Source organism: Ambystoma mexicanum, chromosome 1q, assembly GCF_040938575.1.
Source record: "Ambystoma mexicanum isolate Mex_15411 chromosome 1q, UKY_AmexF1_1, whole genome shotgun sequence".
NCBI classification, from domain to species: Eukaryota; Metazoa; Chordata; class Amphibia; order Caudata; family Ambystomatidae; genus Ambystoma; species Ambystoma mexicanum.
Window position 1 is genome coordinate 1,393,706,787 of NC_090922.1, and position 25,753 is coordinate 1,393,732,539.

General features: G+C 47.3%; 1 protein-coding gene across 2 annotated transcripts in view; it reads right to left on the minus strand.

Annotated features, from left to right (window-relative positions):
* Nucleotides 1-25,753, minus strand: part of LOC138548087 (cytochrome P450 4B1-like) — an 880,410-nt gene that overhangs the window by 601,593 nt on the left and 253,064 nt on the right. For both annotated transcript variants that reach the window (XM_069642254.1, XM_069642255.1), the window contains exon 4: nucleotides 21,445-21,572. In XM_069642254.1, coding sequence (XP_069498355.1) covers nucleotides 21,445-21,572 — 128 coding nt within the window. The remainder of the gene's footprint in view (nucleotides 1-21,444; nucleotides 21,573-25,753) is intronic.

Consider the following 25,753-nt stretch of genomic DNA (forward strand, 5'->3'; position numbering starts at 1 on the left):
AAGAAGCAGGTCCTCACTGGGTTCAGGAGCAAAAAGCTGTAGAGTCCTCTCACAACCGCAACCAAAAGACTCTGCAGCAGACTCCGCGGCCGCTCCGCGGTGTTCTGGGTATTTTAAAGTCACCAGGTGGAAGCAGGTGAAACAAAGGTAGGACAAGAAGCAGGTCCTCACTGGGTTCAGGAGCAAAAAGCTGTAGAGTCCTCTCACAACCGCAACCAAAAGACTCTGCAGCAGACTCCGCCAGAGGGATATATAAGTAATTGACAGATAACCAGAAGTATGGTTCTATCAGGTGAAGTCAAAGGAGGAGGTGGACGTCGACCAATACAACAGCGGGAGGAAGGAGGGAGCAGCGACTGGCGGAGAAGGGTTTTCAAGCAGGTGATGCTTTGGAATATGAGTAATGGTGGTTGTACAGTGTGTGTGTTTGTGTGTAAGACAAGTGTGTGAGATGAGTGTGTAGAAAGAATAGTACACAGAGTAAATGTGAGAAGGCTTGTACAGAGTGAAAGGAGGGTGGGTGAGTAGTGGTGTAGAAGGAGTGGTAGAGTAGAGGAGGAAGACTAGTAGTGTGGGAGGAGTAGTAGTGTGGGAGGAGTAGGAGTAGTATGGAAGGAGAAGTAGTAGTACTGTGGGAGGAGGAGAAGTAGTAGTGCGGGAGGAGGAGAGGAGACATGTAGAGTAGAAATGGAAGGTAACATTGATTGTGACTGAAATGTGATAATTCTTACCAAGCATCTAGAAAACCCTTTCCCCATTAGAACACTAACCTGTGGTGAGAGTAGGGAAATTTAGGAAGTCCCTCAGGAAGCCAATACGCCTGTGTTTAGGGAAACCATCATCAGACTAAGGCAGAAGTTAGACAGTCGGGGGGGAGGAGGTTTGTGACAAGGCGAGAGAGGGATGGCCATAGGCCCAACAGAGAATTCAATGAAGACCCTTGAATTGTCCTTGAGACTTGGAGTGTTTTCTGTGCCATCTGTAACACATTGTGACAGAAGTGTGATGCAGTCAGACCCCAACACAGGGGTCGGCACGACACCAAGATTTGAGAATGGAAAGGTTACTGAGGATGGCCCATCTACCTATCCGAGTAACCCTAAGAGTGTGACGTGTATGCAGACAAAGAGATCACCACTCCACCTAAGGCTCAAGCCATGATTTGGATTGGCTTGAAGATGGAAGTTCCGGAGAGAACTGAAGCAAGAATATCCACAAAGTTTGGATTGGCCTGAAAACATAGAGTTTGAAGCAGGTGTGATTGACCAAGACTTTAGAGAGGAGATCAAGGGACTCCTGTTAAACCTAGTCCTGAAGAAGGGGCAAGTGATATCACAGACGAAATGCAAACATATTCTAATTCTGACTATTGAAGACATAGAAACACAGAATAACATGGACAGAGATGAGACAGGATTCATGTATATGTTGGAAGCCTAAAATAGGGATAATATCCTCATCCAGGTGTGTGGAAGTTGCCACAGTTCCGAGAACAGATCCCCTCTTTGACCAGACACAGAAGTCTATGGTGTCAGAAGCTGACAGTAGAATGTTAACGATTCTGCATTTCACTGAGAAAGGAGGGCTACTTTACAGAATGAGTGGCAATCGAAGGGGCTAAATGTCAGCGGTAACTGGTGCCCAAATCGTTCAGAAAGGCAGTAATGGAAGTTGCACCCTCAAACCTGACAGCTGAGCATCTGGGCCTTGAGAAACCTCAACAGACCCTGTTGATCAGATTCTACTGGGCAGATGTATACAATGAGGTGAAACAATTCTCTGCTTTCTGTCACATCTGTCAGAACCCCAATCATGTACCCGAACCCCCACTAGAACCTCTACCCATCACCGTAATTCCTTCCACGGATTGGAATGGGCATAGTTGCCAACATGCTCATACTGGCATTAGATACTTTTTGATCATTCGCCGCTGTACCCTGGAATGGGAGAGAAGATCTATCTGCCGCACTGGGCACCTCATTTCGTAAATCTTTATCCGAGATTATGGTATCCGGTATAAATTGAGTGTCCTGCATAAAAAGTGTGTTACATATCCCCGGTGACATGCTCAATCTTTCTGTCACACCCTCCAATGCCTGAATTTGATTTTCCAACCTGATGCAATCGTTCGTTAGCGTCATATTGTCATGATGCCTACCCCCGGGGACCCAGACCAAGTCCAGCAACCCCAGAAGCAGGCATCAAGTTATCCTAAGCAAGCCCGACAACACCTGCTAGGGGCTATTTGGGTCCAGTCTTGGCACCTATGGCGCCAGACTCATATGGACAGTCAGTCCTGGCACCATAGGCGCCAGGCTCATAGATTAAAACTTACCTGATGCAGACCATGCTGCAAACTTACCTGATGCAGACCATGCTGCAAGAGCTCCAAGCCAAAAGAGGCTTGGAAGGGACTATTTTTTTACTCGGGTGGGGCTGGGGAGGAATACTTACCTGGGACTACTTTGGTCGCTATTTAAACCACGCCCGAAGAGCAGCACCATCCAGCAGCGTAACGCTCACTGTGCCTGCAAGTCTGCATCCAGCCTTCTGCCACGCCCGGCTCGAGTTTGGAGCTCCTAGAAAAAGGGAGAAAGAAGGAGAAAAGGTTAGACAAGAGCAATGCCTTTGATCCTTACCTGAATTCCCGATCCATCACGCCTTCGAGCTGGAAGAAAGAAGTTATTTTATGCGCGTCGCCTCGCCTGCGGCAGCGCCGCGCTGAACTCACCGGCCTTCGCAGCATCTTCACATTCCACCGCATCCTCCTGCATGTTCCCACCGCACTCTGGCACCTAAGGAGAAGACAAGAACAGTAAGGTGAGCCAAGGGAATACACATAGGAATATTAGTTACCCCCCAATAGACTTACCTGATTTTACCACCGGGGGTACTATTCCTCTTCACGGGTCGACGCAGCTTCCACTGCATCTTTGCCGAACCCCGGCCCCTAAGGGGAAACAAAAGGACAGCAAGGTGAAAGAAAGGGACTAACAAGGGGAACCCTCCTCACCACAATAGACTTACCTGATTTTACCGCCAGAGGTATTATTCCCTGAGACTTCATACTTTCTCTCAGCGCCTGAATAAGGGAGAAAGCAACAGGTTACATATTGACATTATTTTATCGAACTGCATTGGAAAATTCAAATCCTTACCAGAATAGTACCGGTTGCCACGAGGAACTCTTCATTAGGGTCAAGCTGCAACCTGCAAGGAATCGGACAAGAGTGAAAGTCAGGCATTTGAACTCTTACGAACTTTATACTTACGGTGTCTTGCCGGGAATCTCGGAGTCAATATTGTTCTGGGACTCACCAATTCCTTTGAGCCAGTGAAGCAACTGGTTATCAACGCGCCCCTGCGCTCAAAGCAGGATGGAGAGCTCATCTTTTCAAACCATCAGGTGAGACTATAAGAGGGGACCTCAAAGGTGATCTGTGGGGAGAACAGCGGGGGTCGGGGGATTTACGCTCAACTCCACGGGTGGTTAATTCCCGTTCTCCATTTGCAGAAGAATATTCCTACGAGCCAAGCAAACGAAGCTAGGTGGGCCAGTCCAGTCCGTCATCTCGGCCCTATGGGTCACATTGGTGGAGACTGCAGCTGTCAAGTTCCGATCGACACCTCTGTGGGAGCCAGGTGAGCGTAACAGAATGCGAAGCCTACCCACAAATTCCCACCCGGGCGTTATGGATACCTCGGAAACTGACCAATTGGCACAATTACTAGGGGAACTGAGGGCTGAAGTGCATTCCTCCCGTTAAGAAACCAATGCTCTTAGGAGAGAACTGATTTTGTCAAAGGAGCGAACTGATGACCTTGCTAGGCAACTATTGCAAAGCCAGGCTGGACAAGCACCCCTACCTGGTTCCAGGGGAAATCCAGCTCCTGAGTTATTGAATAACCCTGTGCAAATAAACCTACCAGGAAATATTCCATTAGCTCCACCCGAACGCTTTGCCGGAGATCCCAAAAGGTTCGCCTTGTTTATGAACCAATGTCGCTTGCACTTTTTATGCAGACCTGGAGCCTTCCCAAACGATCAAGCCAAGGTAGCCTTTGTATTGTCATATCTCAACGGCAGTGCAGCTGATTGGTCAATTCCACTAGTTACTCAGGATAACCCAATTCTTCGGGATTTTCAGGGCTTTCAAATGAGCATGGAAAGACTATTTGCCCGGCACTCCCAAGGACAGGCCATGGATAACGAACTTTTGTCCCTACGACAGGGTAACCAGGACCTTCTATCCTACATCGCAACCTTTAATAGGTTGATAGTGGAAACTGGATGGCCTGAGGTAAAACAAATCATGTTATTTCATCGAGGGCTTCGAGGAGAACTCAAGGATGTCTTGGCTCAAGTTGTGAACCCACCTCAAGACTGAACTGAATATATAGACTTAGTGGTCCAGTTAGATCACAGACTTCAGAACAGAAAGGCTGATCGAGCCAAGTTTGAGAATCGGGTGTTGGTCAAAACCCACGCTAACCCCAAAGGAGCAGATGCTTCAGAACCCATGCAAATCGGAGGGGTTAAAGGATCCTTAACCCAGAAGGAAAGAGAAAGGAGATGGCAAATGCAATTGTGTCTATATTGTGGAACTTCTGGGCATTTTCTACGGGATTGCCCTGTAAAACTACCCAAGAAGGTGGTAGGAGCTGCTGATAAAAGCCATATCGAGTCAGACTTGGGAAACGACCACGCCCGACAAGCGTAGAGGTCGGCAAGCTTGAAGAAGAGTATCCTTCTTCAAGCTTGCCAAGCTAGAAGAAGGATACTCAGACCTCGCATTTCATCATACTAATGGTCCTCGTAGATCCATGGCAGCCCTCATGTATGCACGCAGTAAGGGCATACATTGATAGTGGGGCCAAAGGAAACTATGTGGACTATGAATTGGCTTTCAGGATGAATCTACCTCTCTGCCGAAAAACCACCTCAGATGTCATCACCACAGTCGATAGAACTGAAATTGCCTCTGGGCCTGTAACTCATTCCACCGCAGAGATGACACTATTGGGTCAGGATGGGCATCGAGAGACTATTGTGTTTGATCTAATCAAAGCCCTACAGTTCCAAATAATACTGGGGATACCTTGGTTGGAAACACATAATCCTTGTATTGATTGGCGAGAGAAGAGAATAACCTTCCCAGATTGTGCACAAACCTGTTACCCAAAGAAAAGTCAGAACGCAGGCCTGGCCACAGTAACCACAGCAGTCATGCAACTACCTCCAGAATACCAAGAATTCCAGGATGTCTTCCAAAAAGAACAGGCAAACACCTTACCTCCTCACAGATCGTACAATTGTCAAATCGATCTCATGCCCGGTGGACAACCCCCTTGTAGCAGGATCTATGCCCTTACGGAACCTGAGAACCTTCACCTACGACAATACTTAGACCATTACCTTGCCAATGGCTTTATTCGCCCATCCAAGTCCCCTGCATCTTCAGCTTTGTTCTTCGTGCCCAAAAAGGAAGGTGACCTCAGAACGTGCATAGACTACCACGCATTGAACCAGATAACTGTTAAGAACCGATACCCATTGCCTCCGATCCCTGAACTACTAGACCAAGTGAAGGACGCTTGTATATACACTAAATTAGATCTGCGGGGGGCATACCATCTGGTACGTGTAAAAGAAGGCGATGAATGGAAGACTGCTTTCCACACTAAGTATGGGTTATTCGAATACCAGGTGATGCCTTTCGGGTTGTGCAATGCACCAGCAGCCTTCCAATACTTCATGAACGATGTCCTTCCTGAACTCATTGAACTCATTGACGTTTGTGTTGTCGTATATATCGATGATATTCTAGTATACTCCTCTTCAGAATCTGACCATGTGAAGCACGTCCGAGCAGTCCTTGGGAAATTGCGCCAGCACAAACTATATGCAAAACTGGAAAAATGCATTTTTCATGCCACAGAAGTTGAATTCCTTGGGTTTATCCTGACCCCAAAGGGAGTCCGAATGGACTCACGAAAGGTGGACGCAATCCTTAAGTGGCCATCACCAAGTTCAGTTAAAGGAGTACAAAGCATGCCCGGCTTTGCCAATTTCTACCGCAGATTCATCCCGGATTTTTCACATGTTGTACATCCCATCACAGCACTCTTGCGAAAAAATAAATGCTTTATGTGGACTGAAGAAGCTGAAAATGCCTTCCAAGAGCTGAAAGTGAAACTCACGTCTGCACCTGTATTAAAGCAGCCGTGCCCTGAACTTCCATACATAGTGGAAACTGATGCATCCAGTCTAGCCATGGGAGCTGTCCTGTCTCAAAGGACCCTGAAACTGGCCAGCTTCATCCAGTAGCATTTTGGTCCAGAAAGTTCTCGGCACCCGAGTTAAACTATGCAGTTACCGACAAGGAGTTATTAGCCATTAAATCTGCCTTCAAGGCTTGGCGGCACTATCTTCTCGGTGCCAGGCATACCATTACTGTGATCACTGATCATCGGAACTTACAGTATTTAAAGACAGCCAAGGCCCAATCATCACATCAACTCCGATGGGCATTGTTCTTTGCCGAGTTCGATTTTGTAATAACCTATCGACCAGGTTGTAAGAATGGTAAAGCAGACGCCTTATCCCAAATAGGGATGGGAGAGGCAGAAGTGAACCCAGAACCAGTACCTATAATTCCCAAAGAAAGAATTCTTGGCATGACTACTCTACAGACACTAGAGGACATTCAGGTAAAGATCCAGCAACTCTTTGATCTTACAGCCCTGCAGGACTGGGTTAAGAAAGACCCGGACTACTCTGTCACCAATGATCTGCCTTATTACAAAGGGCGGCTATTTCTGCCGCACAAGGAACTACAAGAGCTAGTCATTTCCCGTTATCATGATACCCTAATGGAGGGACACCCAGGTATTGCAAAAACTGAAGATAAAATTAAAAGACAATTCTGGTGGCCCACCTGGCGAAAGGATATTAAATCATTTGTGATGTCTTGTGACATTTGCGCCCAAACCAAAAGTCAAAAGAAAAAACCAGCTGGATTCTTACAACCTTTAGACATTTCGCCTACACCATGGCACACCTTATCGTTAGACCTTATTACTGATCTACCCCCATGCAATGGATTTAACACCATTCTAGTTATTGTGGATCTTTTTTCCAAGATGGCCAACTTTATTCCTTTAAAGGGATTACCTTCAGCTTCAATCCTGGCCAAGGAGTTCCTCGAAAACATTGTTTGCATACACGGATTTCCGTCCATATTGGTCTCTGACCGGGGCAGTCAATTCATTTCACATTTTTGGAAGAAATGCTGTCAATCGGCGTAAATCAATGTGAGGTTATCGACCAGTCACCACCCCCAGACCGATGGTCAAATGGAGAGGACCAACCAGACTCTCGAACAATACCTGCGTTGTATGTTACATCAGACTGAGAGTAATTGGAAAGACATTCTTTGGATCGCCGAATATGCATACAATAATTCAGTACACTCTGGAACTGGACAAAGCCCCTTTTATACCTTATATGGGCACCATCCTCGAACCTCAGACCTTGACTCACCCCAACACTTAGAAATGCCCGCAGTGGACCATCTGCACGCTACGATTACACAAGCCTTTAAGGAAGCAACTACACATTTAAAACAGGCGAAAGAAAAATACAAGAAATATGCTGATCGGCATAGAAGTGATACTCCACAATACCAGATAGGGGACCAAGTATGGTTAGCCACAAAACATATACCCCTAAAGGGAACACGGACCTTTAACCCCAGATATTTGGGACCTTACTCTATTAAGGCCATTAGCAACCCGGTGGCTGTCAAGTTGGACTTACCTGCTAATATGCAAAATCACCCCGTCTTTCATGTGTCACTTTTGAAGCCAGTGCAACCAGGGACAAGACTAACCAAGCCACCAGACCCTATCCTTGTAGACGGAGAACCCGAATTTGAAGTTAAGAACATCCTGGACTCCAAGCTGATAAAGTCAAAATTCTTTTATTTAATCGACTGGAAAGGTTACGGACCACAGGAAAGGTCATGGGAACCTAGTGACCATGTTCATGCACCCCGATTGGTGAAAAAATTCCACCAAAATTTCCCAGACAAACAGAAACCACTGGGAAGAACGACTTTAGGAGGGGCCTTGGGGGGGAGTGCTGTCATGATGCCTACCCCCGGGGACCCAGACCAAGTCCAGCAACCCCGGAAGCAGGCATCAAGTTATCCTAAGCAAGCCCAACAACCCCTGCTAGGGGCTATTTGGGTCCAGTCCTGGCGCCTATGGCGCCAGGTTCATATGGAGAGTCAGTCCTAGCGCCATAGGCACCAGGCTCATAGATTAAAATTTACCTGATGCAGACCATGCTGCAAACTTATCTGATGCAGACCATGCTGCAAGAGCTCCAAGCCAAAAGAGGCTTGGACGGGACTACTTTACATAGGGACTATTTTTTTACTTGGGCGGGGCTGGGGAGGAATACTTACCTGGGACTACTTTGGAGGCTATTTAAACCACGCCCGAAGAGCAGCACACGCTTCGTGTTATTCTGCATCCAGCAGCGTAACGTTCACTGTGCCTGCAAATCTGCATCCAGCCTCCTGCCACGCCCGCCTCGTGTTTGGAGCTCCTAGAAAAAGGGAGAAAGAAGGAAAAAAGGTTAGAACAAGAGCAATACCTTTGATCCTTACCTGAATTCCCAATCGATCGCGCCTTTGAGCTGGACGAAAGAAGTTATTTTATGCGCATCGCCTCGCCTGCTGCAGCGCCGCGCTGAACTCACCGGCCTTCGCAGCATCTTCACATTCCACCGCATCCTCCTGCATGTTCCCGCCGCACTCCGGCACCGAAGGAGAAGAAAAGAACAGCAAGGTGAGTCAAGGGAATACATAGAGGAATATTAGTTACCCCCCCATAGACTTACCTGATTTTACCACCGGGGGTACTATTCCTCTTCACGGGTTGGCGCAGCTTCCACTGCATCTTTGCCGAACCCCGGCCCCTAAGGGGAAAAAAAAGGACAGCAAGGTGAAACAAAGGGACTAACAAGGGGAACCCTCCTCACCACAACAGACTTACCTGATTTTACCGCCAGAGGTATTATTCCCCGAGACTTCATACTTTCTCTCAGCGCCTGAATAAGGGAGAAAGCAACAGGTTACATATTGACATTATTTTATCGAACTGCGTTGGAAAATACAAATCCTTACCAGAATACTACCGGTTGCCACAAGGAACTCTTCATTAAGGTCAAGCTGCAACCTGCAAGGAATCGGACAAGAGTGAAAGTCAGGCATTTGAACTCTTACGAACTTTATACTTACAGCGTCTTGCTGGGAATCTCATTGTCAATATTGTTCTGGAACTCACCAATTCCTTTGAGCCAGTGAAGCAACTGGTTATCAATGCGCCCCTGCGCTCAAAGCAGGATAGAGAGCTCATCTTTTCAAACCATCAGGTGAGACTATAAGAAGGGACATCAAAGGTGATCTGTGGGGAGAACAGCGCGGGTGGGGGGATTTACGCTCAACTCCATGGGTGGTTTTTTCCCTTTCTTCATTTGCAGAAGAATATTCCTACGGGCCAAGCAAACGAAGCTAGGTGGGCCAGTCCAGTCCGTCATCTCGGCCCTACGCGTCACATTGGTGGAGACCGCAACTGTCCAGTTCCGATCGACGCCTCTGTGGGAGCCAGGTGAGCATAACACATATTAGCATGATGTTCCACCTCCGTCAATACCGGCCTGGAGACATCACAGTCCCAGCTCCCCTGCCTCCTCCCATGCCAGTAGAGCCCCCAAAATGGTAGAGTCCGATTGAAGGACTCAACTATACAGTTTATTTTGCTGTATGGGAAAAAAGGTGATGATTTCACCTTGTTTATAACCACTCGATGGAGTCTCTTGCTGGGTCAGCGTTCTCTCCATTTCGTCGTCCAGGGGAGTGAACTCGACACTTCTCAGATTGTATCTGTTGTATTTGCCTCTCATGCTCTTCCCTTGAAGGTCATTCGTGAGTAAGTAAGTAATTATAACAATGCTTGGTACTTTGTCTTTGAAAAGAAGCTGTGCACTGATTGAGTGGCTCAAAGGGAATTCCCCTCAGTCACCTCGCACACCCGCTTAAGTCACACCCGGAATAAGTCACACCTGCAATAAATCACACCCACTTAATAGTAAAAGTGAATCCCAAGTAAAATCTCAATCCTGTTATGTTGCAGAAGAAGGGTGGGTGAACTTTTTTACCAACATATTCAAATGCAATCCAACCCTATTAGTATCGCATAATAAGTACATCAACTGTGTGCGCCTTCAAATTTCAGAGGTCGGCTATTGTGACGGTCATCAACAATTTGAAGAACTCACAAGCTTGTGGGCCGGATGGTCTGGTGAATGGTATCTACAAAACAGCCCCAGGCTTTGATCGGACATTCTGTTTAGATTGTTCTCACACATTGTGGCAGATGGGCAATGTCCTGAATATTGGCCTGAATGAGACCTTATTACCCATAGTTAAGAAAGGCAGCCGAGACGACACTATGAGCTACCGCCCAATTTCTCTAATTGATTGCTCCTCATAAAATGTTGCCACGTTGCTATTGAATGAGCTTACGTTTTGGGCATATAAGACCCACAGATTTAACATGTTGCAAATGGGTTTTTAGAAAAGGGGCGGGAACGCTTCTGAGTGGGTTGGCTATATCGGCCTGCATCTCTGTCATGGGAGGGAACTTTGTTTGGTCAATATATGTTGCAGCAATAGACTTATTGGTAGCTTTCGATAATGTTAACATAATACTACTATGGAACAAACTAAAACGGTCGGGGATAGACTCAGGCCTGCTACACATGACACATATGCTTTACTACGGCAACTCTGCTTAAGTCCGACTAAACACCCTGGGTGACCTGTCATGTAGTTTTCGTTTAGAGAAGGACCTGTACCAGGGGTGCGTGTACCAGGGGTGCGGCCTCGCTCCAAAGTTGTTCAACTTATACTTGGCAGACTTGTGGGTGGTGACTGGGACCTGTTAGGGATATTCACTCAAGTGGTCAAATTTGATGGTCAACTGCATTGCTTATGTGGACAACATCATTTTAATGGACTACACCCTGGTGGGACTCCAACGACTGCTAGGTGGTATTGAGATTTACTTTCAAACTGATCAACTGGTCATTAACTTGAGTAAATCTTATATCAGGACCTGTTTGAATCAAAGAAAAATCAATCAAATCAATCAAAGAAAAAGTAAGTCTCTTGTGTGGAAGTTGAACAATGTAAAAATATCAAGAGTCGATTAATTGTGTTATTTGGGGTTTTTTATTGCCTGAAAAAAAAAGACAGAAAATGTAAATTTAGGATGGAGGATAAGACGCGGTCATGTATATCCCTGATGAAGATGGTAAAAAGTAAGTTGTGTGCGTACTCTTTGAAACCTCTGACCGAAATCTATAAATTAAAGGTGACAGCCATAGTCTTATATCAGATTGAACTAGTGAATCTTAAAATTAGAACATTTTGGGACACGCTAGAGAGATGAATTTCAAAATACACCTAAGGGATAGCAAAATCAGTCCCAATCAGTGTTATTAGGCTAGAGTTGGAGCTGACCTCATGGTGGGTACAATATGTCAAGAAGAGTGTCTTACTATGGAATAAGTTAATGAAGGCAGAAGGCATCAGTTTGGGCTCCCATCTAAAACATATTTTACTGAGGGGTTTTCTCTTCTTTTTTTCTTTCTGCTTGCCCCTTCCCTGTGCCGTCTTCCGTTGGAATTTTGATAAGTGAGTTGACTGTTTAAGAAATATTTGCATTGATGATTTTGGGAATAATTTTATTGTAGTGTTTGGATTTTATGATTACATTGGTGGAAGGTACCATGTGTACTAAAAACACACAAAAAACAACCCGCTACAGGACTCCCCTATTTGAGTGTATGGACGGAATATCCAAGAAGTGTTGGACATTTTGAGAGAAGTGTGGGAAGGCCCTACAATTAGATGGTGCAACTGCATACTTTTGAAGAAGGAGACCAAGTAATGGTCCTGTTGCTAACCACACAAAACAAACTACTCGCCCGGTGGCATGGCCAATGTGTGGTCACAGAACAGGTCCGCCCTCTAATGTACAAGGTACAGCAGGCCAACCGAATAAAATGGTCCCACTTGTAACACATCAATAAGCTTAAAGCATGTAGGGAGAATAACAAACCCCAACTCCTGGTGTTATATGACAACACATGCCTGTGTCCATTACCTACAGAGGTATGAGGGGTTGCCATCCCTGCCAGGCTCAGCATCCAAGAGCACCAGGAGTTGGTGAGCTAGGTAAACAGATATGCAGCTATCTGTTTGGCAAAGCCTAGACGAGTACAAGGTATTGTACACCAGATCATCACATCCCCAGGAAGAGTCATCTGCCTTAAGCGATACAGATTTTCAGAAGCCAGGAAGATCATCGAACATGAAGAGCAGAATAAAAATGCTCGGCTTAAGAGTGATCAAAAAAACATATAGTAACTGATACCCAAGCATGACCAAAGATGGGGGTTTTGCAAAAACTTCCAACTTCCAACAGTTGAATGAAATCTCCCAATGTAATGCATACCCGATGCTTCAGATCGATGAGCTGGTATTGAAGCTGGGCCTCACTAAATATATTTCTACATTGGATCTTACCAAAGTGTATTAGCAAGTGCCACTCGATGACGCCAAACCCAAAACAGCCTTCTCCGCACCCAAAGGATACAGTTTCAAAGTACTACCTTTTGGACTCCCTGGAGCTGTAGCCCTGCCAGAAGTTTGCAGGATCCTATTTAGATAACATTATTGTATATATGTCTAGCTGGGAAGAACACTTTAAATATCTGTCTACTGTTCGCATACAATTCAGGAAGACTGAATTAACCAAAAATCCAGCCAAAAGTCATCTGGCCCAATCAACCATAAAATAATTGGGATTCGAAGTAGAAAATAGAAAAGTTCTTCTGCAGAGCATCAGGCCATGCAGTTGGTACCATGACCAATCATGAAGGAGGACATTCAAGCCTTTTGGGTCTAGTGGGATATTACCAGCAGTTCATACCTCGTTTATCAGCACCCCCTGACTGATGAGATTTAAAAAGGACCACCCTAGCATCCTTCTCTGGGATGAACAACCACAGAGAGCCTTTTAACACTTGAAGGAGGTGTTATGAAGATGTCCTGTTGTCATTATGCCAAATTTTACAAAATAATTCATATTGCAACCCGATGTCTCAACCATGGGATTAGGGGCAGTATTTTCCCAGGTAGCGAATGGAGAGGAGAAACCAATCATTTATATAGGCTGGAAGCAAGAATCAATCACACTAATTGTGGAAAACAGATCTGGAACAAAACAAACCAACTTAACATGTCTGCCATGTTATCCACAGTCAGACAGACTCCAGGGAGAGGGGCTAGAAGAGGAAGACTCTGAAGAAAGGGTGTAGGTGCATGACGAGGCTAATAATTGGGCCTTGTCAAAGAGGGCAGCGGGTACCCCTCTCAGCCAGAGGTGGGATACAGCATAAGTCCTACTACTAAGGTGGACGGTCACAGCAAAGAGGTTCTCAATCCCTATGCCCCTTTTGTGCCATTCAGTATCTGAGCAGAACCATGTCTCCAGCCTTGCCTCTAAGCGTGTATACTCGCCAGTGCTCTCTTTCCCTTTCAGATGCAGACACTGGGCCTCATCACAAGTTTGGCGATATCCGTGCGCATATACCACCATGCGGCCCGGGCATTAACGCAAATAGCGATTGGCGAAATAGTAGCTGAAAACCCGAAAACTCAGCGAGCATTGCATTACCGCCAGCGTTTCGTGCTATTAGCGTGTGCTACTAGCGCGTGCTAATAGCGCCTCAGGAAATGTGTCACTGCCGGAACGGGAAACAAAGCAGTGGAGATTTTGGATATCATAATCCACCCAAAATCGGAGCCATCCACTCATACAAACCTCCATAAAAGTCTGCCCTGGTCAGGGTGTGCAAACCTAAGTTATCAGATTCAGAACTCACAATACTGGTGGAGGAGCTCATTTCCCACCAGGATGAACTTTATGGTCCCCAACAAAAAAAGACGGGCTCACAGCCGCGTAACCACATCTGGGCAAACATCAGCCAGAAGGTCACTGGGCCGGACCGTGTCCCCAGGGATGGAGAGGACGGCGCAAGCGATTTAACGACCTGCAGGTCCGTGTCCGGGGTCTCCTGGTACAGCACAGGAGTGAGACCATGGCGACTGGTGGAAGGCCTCCACCACCGGAGCTGGACCCATAGGAGGATCAGTGCACCACCCTCATTGACATGGCATCCATTGAGGGAGTGGGAGGAGGGGAGGCAGGCACCGGTACCCAGGAGGCTGGAGGTGAGTCGTCCTCCCCTTGCAAATTGCATTGTAAATAGGCCACCACTCCATCCCCACTGTGAATGTCCGACAGCCAGACACTGTGAGTGGGTGCAGTGCGTGTGATTGACCACAGCCACCCACGGCAGCATCGTTGTACCAGTGCACGTAGGCAACCCCAGGAATCCCGAGTTGTGAGTAGGGCAACCAATGGACACATGCAAGCACCCTGGCACACACATCCATGGCGGGGGCACAGCAACGTCAGGTGGGCATGTGTAGTACCTACCCCCCTCGCTGACTGTGGCATGCCAGCTGTGAATTTGCATCACATGCATGAAAAGGCCATCCCAACAATTCCAAACTGTGTTCCCCCACACGTAGTATGCCCCAGTAATACCAACATTGTGAATACTAAACAGGTCAGGCCCAAGCATCATTGAAACTGTCCTGTACAACCCCCAACCCGCTGTAAGCCTACAAATCCAGGAAAATAATTTGAGGTGCCCTGTACTCATGCCATACTCTATGTCCCCTACAGGCACGCAGGCATCATCCGAGTTCAACGTGGATGACGAGGAGGCAGGCCAGAAGCGTCTCCACCCGCACCACCAGGGGGTGAAGAACCCGGCAGTGTATGCCAAGGTGAAGGACCCACCCCACCGCACCAGGGGCTCACCACTTCAGCACCCACAAGCCACGAGGGCTGCCAAACCAAGCCCATCTCAAGCTACTGGGGGCGCACAGGATGTTGAAGTTGCCATGAGGGCAACCACCCCAGAGGAGGGTGTGTCATCCTGTGAAGAGCAGCATGCTGTACTAGTCATAATGCCTATACACAGTCCAGTGCAGCAAATTGATACACCCAAAGGGATCCCTGAGCATGTGGAGAGTCCCAGCCACAGTCTGCATGTCTGTGCACGCCTCCACCGTGCACACACACCAGTGGCGGATGAGGACACACCCTCATATGGGTCACCTGCTGCCAGCCCCTCCATCCACAGCAGCCCCACCCGACAGCCCAGCACCACAAGCAACAGCAGCCCCACTACACCACAGAGAACTGCCAGTCAGTCACAGCAGCCCCACTACCCCGTGTAGACCTGCCAGGTACAGCAGCCCCACTACCCCACGTAGACCTGCCAGGCACAGCAGCCCTGCATGGGACACAGGAACAGGTCCGGCCAATGCAGTCATGGCATGCCTGGATGTGATGGAGGCACGCCGGATGAGGATAGAGGGCATAGCCAGTGAACACAACCGCCACATAAAGCCCATTAGCAATGCAATTAGGGGGGCTGCCAAAACCATGGCCCGTGACAATGCCCGCACACGTAAGGTTGTAGAGGAAAAACTGCAGCACTCACAGGGTTTGACCAGCGAGTACGTGAATTATGCGAGGTGCAATCTGCGCATGCAGAACAGATGCGTGAGGCAAATCTCCTCCGGCAGCAGCTGCAGTTGGCTGCATCCGTCCCATCCACCCCAACAACCCCCACAGAGGGCTCCCTACAGGGGTCACCCAGGCATCGGTCACTGCAGCATTTACAACGATGCTCACCTGAAGGCGGAGCACATGGAAAGCGACAACGTCCATGTTAGATGGACAATGCACTGTTGACCTCAGGGCTGGGCACATGGACTCATATGCACTGTGTTGGGGGAGGGGGGGATGTGTGCTTGGAAGTTGGTGGGGGGAGAGAGGTATGTGTGCTGGGGAGTTGGTGGGGGAGGAGGGTGTGTGTGCTGGGGAGTTGGTGGGGGAGGGAGGTATGTGTGCTGGGGAGTTGGTGGGGGGTGGGGGTTAGTTCAACTTTAATTAAAGCCTGTTCAAACATGACAGAAAGCTCCGATATTCATGATTGTGTAGTAGTGTTATTTATTTTACAAGTGTTCTTCGTGACATGTGCCCATCCACCAATTTAGAACAAATTCTCAATCAACACCTGTATGGCCAACCCCCTCCTCCCTCACCCCATCCCTGTGTTTACCCCAGCAACAGGCACGTGGTCATCGTCACTCCCATGGGGGGATACAGCACAAGTCCTACCACTCAGGTGGACGGTCACAGCAAAGAGGGTCTCAATCGAGTAGAGAGCTCGCTTTGACATCCGTGCAGAGCCTCCTGATGCAGGTTCAAATCGCAGCAGGGCCAAACTCAGTCTTTCATCCTTCCGAGGTCGATAAATGAGCACCACACACCGTGGGTAATAATAAGCAGCGCTCAGATACCTGAGGGTTTGTAGCGCTATATAAATGCTAAATTATTTTAATAATAATAATAATAATAATAATAATAATAATAATAATAATAATAATAATAATAATAATAATATCCCCTGGCTGTTGCCCGTCAGTTCAAGGGGTAGTGGCACATTCCTATGGCAGCAGATGTTGTGCAGCATGGCACAGGTGAGTACAATTTTGCCAACCTTTTCTGGCACATACATCTGTGCCCCTCCAGTACGGTCAATGCACTGGAACAGTGCCTTCAACAAACCAAATGTCCTTTCTACACATATGCAGGTCCTACTGTGGGCATTGTTATGCTCTGCCGGAGTTTGTGGATTCCGCTCAGGGGTCCTCAGCCAGGCGAGCTACGGGTATCCTGAACTCCTGCATGGGATGAAATGTGTACATGAGGACTAGGTCGCTTCACTGGGTGTGCAAGGAATAAGCATCAATACACTATGCACTGTGGTCATCTTTGTGTGCAACTGGGACATGCAATGTGATTGGCTGATTGGTATACATCCATCATCTTTGAGGACATGCATCATCTGACCCGTACATGCACCCTGTGTGATTAAGTGGGCTGTCCTGTGGCAGATTACATTTGACTGCACGTGGGATTACTGGACTCACACCAGTGGAGGATGACCTATGTGTGTGGGATTGTGTGGGACACTCATGCTCGACAATTACTGTCATGTAACCACTTGTCCTTTGAGTATGGTGTATTCATGTTCCACGGATTTGCTCTGCAATGTGCGCTATGTCCCTTGTAGCCCTCTTTCTACAAGCAACGCTCCCTGGGTTTGATTGGCACAGGGTGCATCCATGCCGTCAGGATGAGTCTACTGTCATGGTAACCTGTTCAGGGCCAGTGTTCATTTGTATTTGGTTGTGGCTGTCTCAGTGGATGTTTTGTTTTGTTCCACATGCATATAAATGTGCATTCATGGGTCACTCTCTCTGGGATGTTCATGTTCGGGTTTGATCCTGATTATCTACAGAGGTTTTGTGGATGGTTATTAAATTCCTCTCACTTTGTATTCCTGCGGGGGTGCTCTGGGTGTGTTTCAGGGTGTAAAGCAGCAGTGCAACACAGAAAAGGTTCATTCTGGTTGTTGTGGTCCCATGTGTTATGGTGTTATAGTGTTTTGAGAAGTGTGTGCCCATCCCCTTTTGTGGGTGCAGGTGTGGTTGCCATGTGCAGGTGTCCTTTTGTGCCGCATGTATAAGTTACTGGTGCTGTGAAGGTGCTTGCTTTGGCTTCTCCTGGCATGCAAGGCTTCCAGTGGCTCTGCCCCCCTACATGTGTACTTTGGCATGCATTTCAGGCAGGGTTTGCACTCACCCACTATCCATGTGCGTTGGGCTCTGTGCCTCCCCATGTAAGTTGGCAGTGTGCTGTTGCACAGCACCATGGAGTCGTGGGTGGATCCAGGGTTGCGAGCACAGCAGTGGCTGATGGTCAGGTCTGGGCTACAGGTCATCTGAACGTTCAATGAATGGAAATGCTTCCGATTCATGTCGGCTGCCTCATGGTCCTGGGGTGCAACCAGTGCAACATGTGTGCAGTCTAGGGCTGCAATCACGTTCGGCACTTGGCAATGCCTTCAGTTCATTCACCTGTGCCTGAGTGGTGGGCAATGCAATGTGTTTGTTCACATGGCGCAACAGTGCATCCAGCACCTGGCCCAGGACCGGCACTGAATGTGGACTGGGCCATGCCATGCATTATGGCAACTGTCTGCTGGGAGCTGCCTGTCCCAAGGTATTGTAGGACTGACACCAGCTTCACGAGTGGGGGCACAGCGGTGCTGATGGCAATCCTACTTCCAATGTCACCTTGGCTTGTGTCCAGCAACTGGGTGATGGTAGCCCTGCCCAGCCTGTACTCGGATACCAACTGACCATCAGTCAGGGACCAGGGTGCGAGCCTGACCCTGGGGATGGCTGCCTGCCTTTCTGTGGCAGGTCTCCTGCTCCTCATCACCCCCCGGGCTGATTGTCAGGCCTCTGTAGCTCCTGGCGCAGCATGTAGAGGTCCATGTCAAGGCTCCCAGCTCCAAATGGCAACATGGTGTTGGGAAGGGTGTGTGGGGCCTGGGTGTGTCTTTTGTAGGTCTCTTGTGTGCATTGTTTGCACCTGTGCCTTTATTACACTCACCTCCTGGCTCCAAATGGCAACATGATATGATATGATATGATATGATAGTTTATTTATATAGCGCCTATACACAATGTGTTTCAAAGCGCTTCAAGGCAAGGGAGGGAACAAGAGAAAATACAATGACATTCTTACAGGCCATGAACAGTAAGGATGTGAAATTAACTTTCATACTCAGCCTGACGACATTTCAGATAGTGCAAGAGCTATGCCATAGAAAAGGAAGGGAGGGGGAGAGTGGGAAGGAAATGAAAACAGACAGGCGACTACCGTACTAGGTCTGATGACATTTCTGGTAGAGCCGGAGAAAAAAAAAGGTGAGGGAGAGCGGTGCAGAAAGGGAGGGGAGGAACAAAACAAGCGACTATCATACTAGGCCTGACGACATTTCAGATAGTGCTGGAAGGAGCGTGGGGAGGAAAAAACTGTAATGGGAGGGTGGAGGAGAATATGGTGTTGGGAAGGGTGTTTGGGGCCTGGGTGGGTCTGTGTGCATTGTTTGCACCTGTGCCTTTATTACTCTCACCTCCCTGCTCTTAATGGCAACATGGTGTTGGGAAGGGTGTGTGGGGTTGGGTGGGTCTTTTGTAGGCCTCTTGTGTGCATTGTCTGCACCTGTGGCTTTGTTACTGTAACCTGCGTTCTTCTACCTCCAGCATTTGGCCGGGGATATTTTCAGCGCTATTAATGCTGGTTTTCCAGCGCTAGGAGTGCCGATACTGTACTTGTTATAGGTCTATGATAGCGCATTGGGTTGTCGGCGCTATTACAGCCGGCGCTATTACAGCTGGCTGTAATAGTGCACGACTGGAATAGCGCCGGCTGGATTGCAGTCGTGATCCGGTGGAGCAGTATTGGCGGTGCTAATACCGTTACCGCCGGATTTAAAGGCTACCGCCCAACTCATGTTGAGGCCCACTGAATCAGAAGGGAAGTCAGGAAAGCCAAGAAGAATCAACTGCACGAAAAGTGCTCCAGTGCAACAGAGACTTGATCACCCATGTTGAGCCACTGGCGATAAGAGCAATACCAACTGCAGGTGCAGCAGCAGAAATAATCCACTAGACCACCATGAACTTATAAGGGCGAGGTTCTCCATACTTACCAAAGGGGTCCCCACCTATAGTCCTTGTATCCACGTATCCACGTTCTTCTTGGGGTCCAATTTCTACAGTCCCTTCTATCTAGTAATCAATTGTTGTGTTGTCAAGCGTTTTTACTTCACCAATACTGTAATTAAACCACATTAGACTTTAAGAAAGGTAACTGGATGGAAGATGTGCTTCAACAGCTACACTATTGGTTCTGAAACAAGCTAATCTGAGTTCTAATGATGTATTTTCCCATTTGCCAAGTTTGTGATGCTGCACTCTAGTTGCCTTATCTGCCAAAAATAGAGGTGTATAAAGCAGTAGCAAACATTAAATAAATGGGTTTACTCACTTCAGTCGAAGAGGGATTCACTGAGTCCCTTTAAGCTGAACACACGTCACTGGATTTCAGGCATGTCAAATCCACCGCTGCAAACACTGAGACATAGAAAGTGTGGTCTGCATTCTATGTCTGGTGTGCACCATGAATAATCAGGAAGTGGATTGGGGACTGAACTTTGAAGGGGCATTTTCAGAACAGTTAAGGAGAATACTAGGGTTTATGCTGCAGCCGGGGGTTAGTTGCATAAAGGTTGGCGCCCCCCATTCAGTGAGGCAGATGTGAATAGGGTGCATATAGGCATATGGGATAGGGTCAGGCAGGGGGTTCAGTGAATGTGGTGCAGGTGGAAGAGGGTTCCGGGGTGGACAACTGTGGTATGCGGGTTGTAACCCCCTTTATGGAACAGAGGTATTGTGATGGACAATAGGTGGAAGGGATGGCAAAGATTTAGTGGGTGGGATTCAGCGGGTGGGAGAATTGTACCGGGGGGGAGTCAGTAGACCAACATAGATCCAAATAAATACATGTTAGCAAAGTCAAAACCAACCATTGAAAACCTCCAAATAACCCTTGAACGCTGCTCATGAAAATTTGGCACTGAAAATGATACAGCATTTTAGTCATTTGAGCTACACTCAATAGCTCAGTCAAGGATAGTATCCTATTTAATGTCCTAGATCTTCTTCATTAGGTCATCAGTGTTCTGCGCCGAAATATGTTAGAGAAAATTCTGAGATAATTACAATCTAGATTGCAGAGAGCTCCTGATGCTGCCGCTCTTGAATCCCTTCAGGTCAGATCTGCTACTCATGTTAGTAAAGACCTTCTAGATGATGGAATATCCCGCTTTCTAAGCCTCAAAAGATATGCTTTTGCTGCCACTCTTGAATCCCTTCAGGTAAGATCTGCTACTCATGTTAGCAGAGACCTTCTAGATGATGGAATATCCCGCTTTCTAAGCCTCATAAGATATGCTTTTGCTGCCACTCTTGAAACCCTTCAGGTCAGATCTGCTACTCATGTTAGTAAAGACCTTCTAGATGATGGAATATCCCGCTTTCTAAGCCTCATAATATATGCTTTAGGCTGCTGCACAAATGCTGTATATTCAGATGGTAGACCATCTATGTGGGCCTGTGTAGTTCTTCTTTCAACAATCAAGACCACTACCAAGTGAATGCTCAGTCCATAGTAAGAACTACATAAACTATCCCACTGATGTAAATAAAGGGTTGGGAAAAGAAAACAGAAAATATGTCCTACCAGCATCACTTTAGTAGAATCAGCAATCAATTTTACGTAAGGCTTCAAGACATCATAGTGGAATCCTGGAGTCAGCAGCCGGCGATGCTGGAACCACTTTTGCCCAGACAGAACCAATAATCCTTTGCCTGTAGGATACCAAGAAAAACACCAAAACACATTAAATTTGCCAAACATTAAATCACTGCATCTTGATAGACAGAAAAGAGAAAAAAGGGAGTGTTGGTGGAGAAAGGTGAGGTGTCTGAGAATATTCTTTACTTGCAGGTGATTAGGTAATATTGGTTCTGTGTGGTCTGGGGATTTCAAAATGTATGATTTAGAACGTGGATTGATGCCTGCCTTTAAACATGGAGGCTCGAAAGATCGATACTGTTTTAACGAGAGTGGAATTCTGGCAAAACGAAGACAGCAGAAGGCACCTTGAGAGCAAGGATAATGAATTTAAAGTTAAAGTGTTATTTCACAACCAATTCATAGGTAAAGTTAGTTCTCTCCTTCACAATTACCAACCCAAAAACGACACCATAAGATTATAAGTAACAAAAACATGCACAACACAACCCACCTTTTAACGCTGATTTTACCTGAGCTTTGTTACAGTACATATGCATTAATATATACATTATTACAATGTTTTCCAATCTGAATGAAAGATTCGAAATAGTATGTGGCATGTCAATTTTTATGGACAATGGGCCTCATTTTGAGTCTGGCGGTAAGCGTGCCGGTGATAATGGCGGCTTGCTGCCAGATGCAAAAAAACCCCGGTGGCTGGGAAGTCAGGCGCTGGTAATTTTGCAATGGTGCCAGTGCTTCCGTGAAACTCTGCGAACGCGTGCCGTTCTGCCCACCGGAGCTGACCCTGGCGGGCGGGAAGGCACCCGCCCGCAGAGTTATAGTGCGCCGGTCAAGTAACAACAGTGCGGGTAGGCTTAGCGGCACTGTTGTTACCGAACCGGCACACTTGTGATGAGGCCCAATGTGTTACAGAGAAGAGAAAGAGAGGCCACAGCACCCTGGAAAACAGCCAGCAGACATTCTGGTGAACTGCAGTAAAGAGAAAGCGAGCAACAAATCACGTTCATACGAGGCAGGTAGAGGAGCCGCTCGTTATGGCCGGGAAGCACCAGAAAGTACACACAGGGACCTACAAATTCCCTAGGCCACCAGGGACAGTTGGGGGGAATGCAACCCTTCCTTTCCCATGGAACATACCTCATGGGCACCCACAAGAGGGCCCTGAAACACAACCATGTGTACTTGCCTTTCCAGGTTGCCATAACCATTCCACAGTGAACCTGTATTAAAAAAGTAGGTGGGGCTTAGCTCAATATTTATGAGCTTTTGTTCTCCTCACACATCCCAGGTGGGGAAGACAGGGCCAGAGTGGCCAGTGAAGGAGGACCAATCCCAGGAGGGAGTGAAGACTAGAAGAAAGCAACAGGAACGGTGGGTTATTTGGGTGAAGTAAGCTGTTGAGGGGAAGGAAGGAAGGAAGGAAGGAAGGAAGGAAGGAAGGAAGGAAGGAAGGAAGGAAGGAAGGAAGGAAGGAAGGAAGGAAGGAAGGAAGGAAGGAAGGAAGGAAGGAAGGCTGCGGAGAGGATTATTGGAGGAGGAGGGTGCATGGCTGTGTGGCGATTGCGGTTAGGAAGATTAGTGTAAGGAGTGATAATGAAGGGGATGGTACTGAATGAATGGAGTGCGTTTGCACAGTGTAAAGGAAGGAGTAATAGTATGGAGGAGAATGTAGTAGTGTAGAGGCGGAAGTATTAATGTAAACTAAGAGAGTAGTAGTGCAGATGCTGTAATAGTTGGAGGGGGAATAGTAGTGTGGAGGATGGAGTAGTACAGCAGAGAAGGGAGTACTAGTGTGGAAGAGTGAGTACTAGTGCAAAGGAGGGAGTAGTAGTACAGAGGAGGGAGTAGTAGTGGGTAGTAGGGAGGAATAACATCCAAGGTTGAAGGCAGGATATAGAAAGAGTGAGAGATATGGTAGGGGCAGAGGTTTAGAGGGAGGTGCAAGGAGAAGTGGATAGAGTAGAAAGGGAGAGTGGAAGAGTAGGCGGGAGAGATGACCGTGGTAAAGGAATGATTAAATGCAACATGGTATCTGTAAGGCACAAGTCACAAGAATCCCATTAGTACAGTAACATTTAGATATAGTACGGACAGCTACAAGCTGAGGGAGCTTTAGTTAGAGAAGGCAGTTCTGCCTTTATGTCTTCACTGCTAGTATAAGGCAGACATTAGAGAGAAGAAGTCAATATTCTGTATGTATTAACCTGGGGTTAGGGACGCCTGGGTTAGGGAGAAGGTGCTTTAACAGATGAGAGACAGAAGGACGGCCCTTTATGTCTTCACTGCTAGTAAAAGGCAGACTTTAGAGAGTAGGAATCAATATTCTGTATTTATTAACCTGGGGGTTAGGGATGCCTGGGTTAGGGAGAAGGTGCTTTAACAGATGAGAGACAGAGGGACGGCCCTTTATGTCTTCACTGCTAGTACAAGGCGGACTTCAGAGAGTAAGAGTTAATATTCTCTATCTACTAACCTGGAGGTTAGGGATGCCTTGGTGAGGGAGAAGGTGCTTTATGTGAGAAATCTGAAGGTGTCTCACTTACTAGTCCCCGATGATCTGTCATCCAGGTGTCCAGGACACGGCCATCACTAATGGATCCACTTCATGTGGTGGACCAGTGCGGGAGGATCACGTGGATGGGGGGTCTTCGGGGAGTGGAAGTGGGACACCAAAGTGTGAGACGAGGTATTCCCCTTCATTATGAAACCTTTTCCCCATCCTGTCCTGTGGGATACTTAAAAACTCTACCCCAACTTTTCCAACACAAACACTTTCTCGAGCGACAATGGACTAACATCAGAGCTGTTTACCTGACATGTCCCAACACAAAAGTCGGGCAATTGCCGACAACTACACACACCTGAGTGCTCTTTCCCTTCCCAACTGGGATAAAAGGCAGAACAGAAGAGCACACTTTGAGCAAGGCAGAATGCACAAGGGCACCACTATTCCAGGACGGCAGTTCAAACGGAAGAGAAAGGCGGCGAGACCTGAAAGGAGTCAAGGAGGGAATTGCCCTTGCCATTTTCAACCCAGACGCGCAAAGCCTCCGATGAAAGAAATATAAGAGCGCCAATCGCAGCTGGTGAGTGTTGTGACTGACGTCAGCGGGACATGGAAACGTCCCGCACTGATAGCCAGGGCGGGAAGACGCGGTTGCCATTGTCGTACCGTCCTTGACTCCAGCGGCAAAAGAAAAGCAAACGAGTTCATCACAGCCAGTGAGTCAGACGAACCTGATAGTAGGCCTGGTCTGTATTAGACTCAAGGTTGCAGTGGTAACATTAAGAAGATTGAGAGACAGAGATCTTTTGTGAATGCACTTGATACCCCTCTCCTGAATGAAGCGACTGTGTTGAACAAAAAGCGGTAAAGAAACTACAGATAGCAAGAGGCCTTAGAGTAGGCCGACGTGAGGTGTCAAGGTGCTCATAAACGGCTCAAGCAAAACCCCCTTGAACAATCGAAAGTCCTTGACACTTTGTAGACATTTTTATGACAATAGAATTGAGAAACTGACATTTACACCCGATTGAGGGAATTGCAAGTCAGGCGTTTTCACCGGGCGGAACGGAACGATGTGTGAAATGATTATTGTGAATAAATACATCCTTGACATAGGGTAACAAAGTGACCCAGCGAGACGAGATCGCCCTTTCGGAAGTCTTTGTTTAAGGTTGGCAAGTGCTGTGGAAGGTCTGAGCCCGGGGTCTAAGGGTGAAGAGTAATCACCCAATGAGAAACTTATCCAAAGGAACCTTTGTTTTGTTGTTTTGACATATCAGGCCTCTAAAGCAAGAGACTTTGCATGAGAAGAGACTTGGGTACAGAAGGTCCTGATATAGAGAAAAGGAACTGTGAGCTTGTGCCAGAGAAGCACAGGAGTGTGATGTGCTCAAGAGTCCTGCCTTGGCTTGTGCTTAAAACGTGCGGGAGACCCCAGCCGTAACATCCTGACTTATCCTTTTGTGAACACGTCTTTCTTTTCTTGTGAACATTATCCCACACTACTTTTTGTAACATAGCAGTAAGGATTGGCAATAGGTTTTCTTAGTGTAGGCTCTTTTTATTTGACTAGACTCCACTAGGACTGTATTCTTATTATTTGATGGTCGTAGCTTGCTCCCATCTTAGATTTAGGTTTAGATTTGGCGTTTATCTCACCCACTTTACAGTTTAATAAACACGCTTGAACTGTGATCACTTGTGTCTGTCTTACTTTGATAC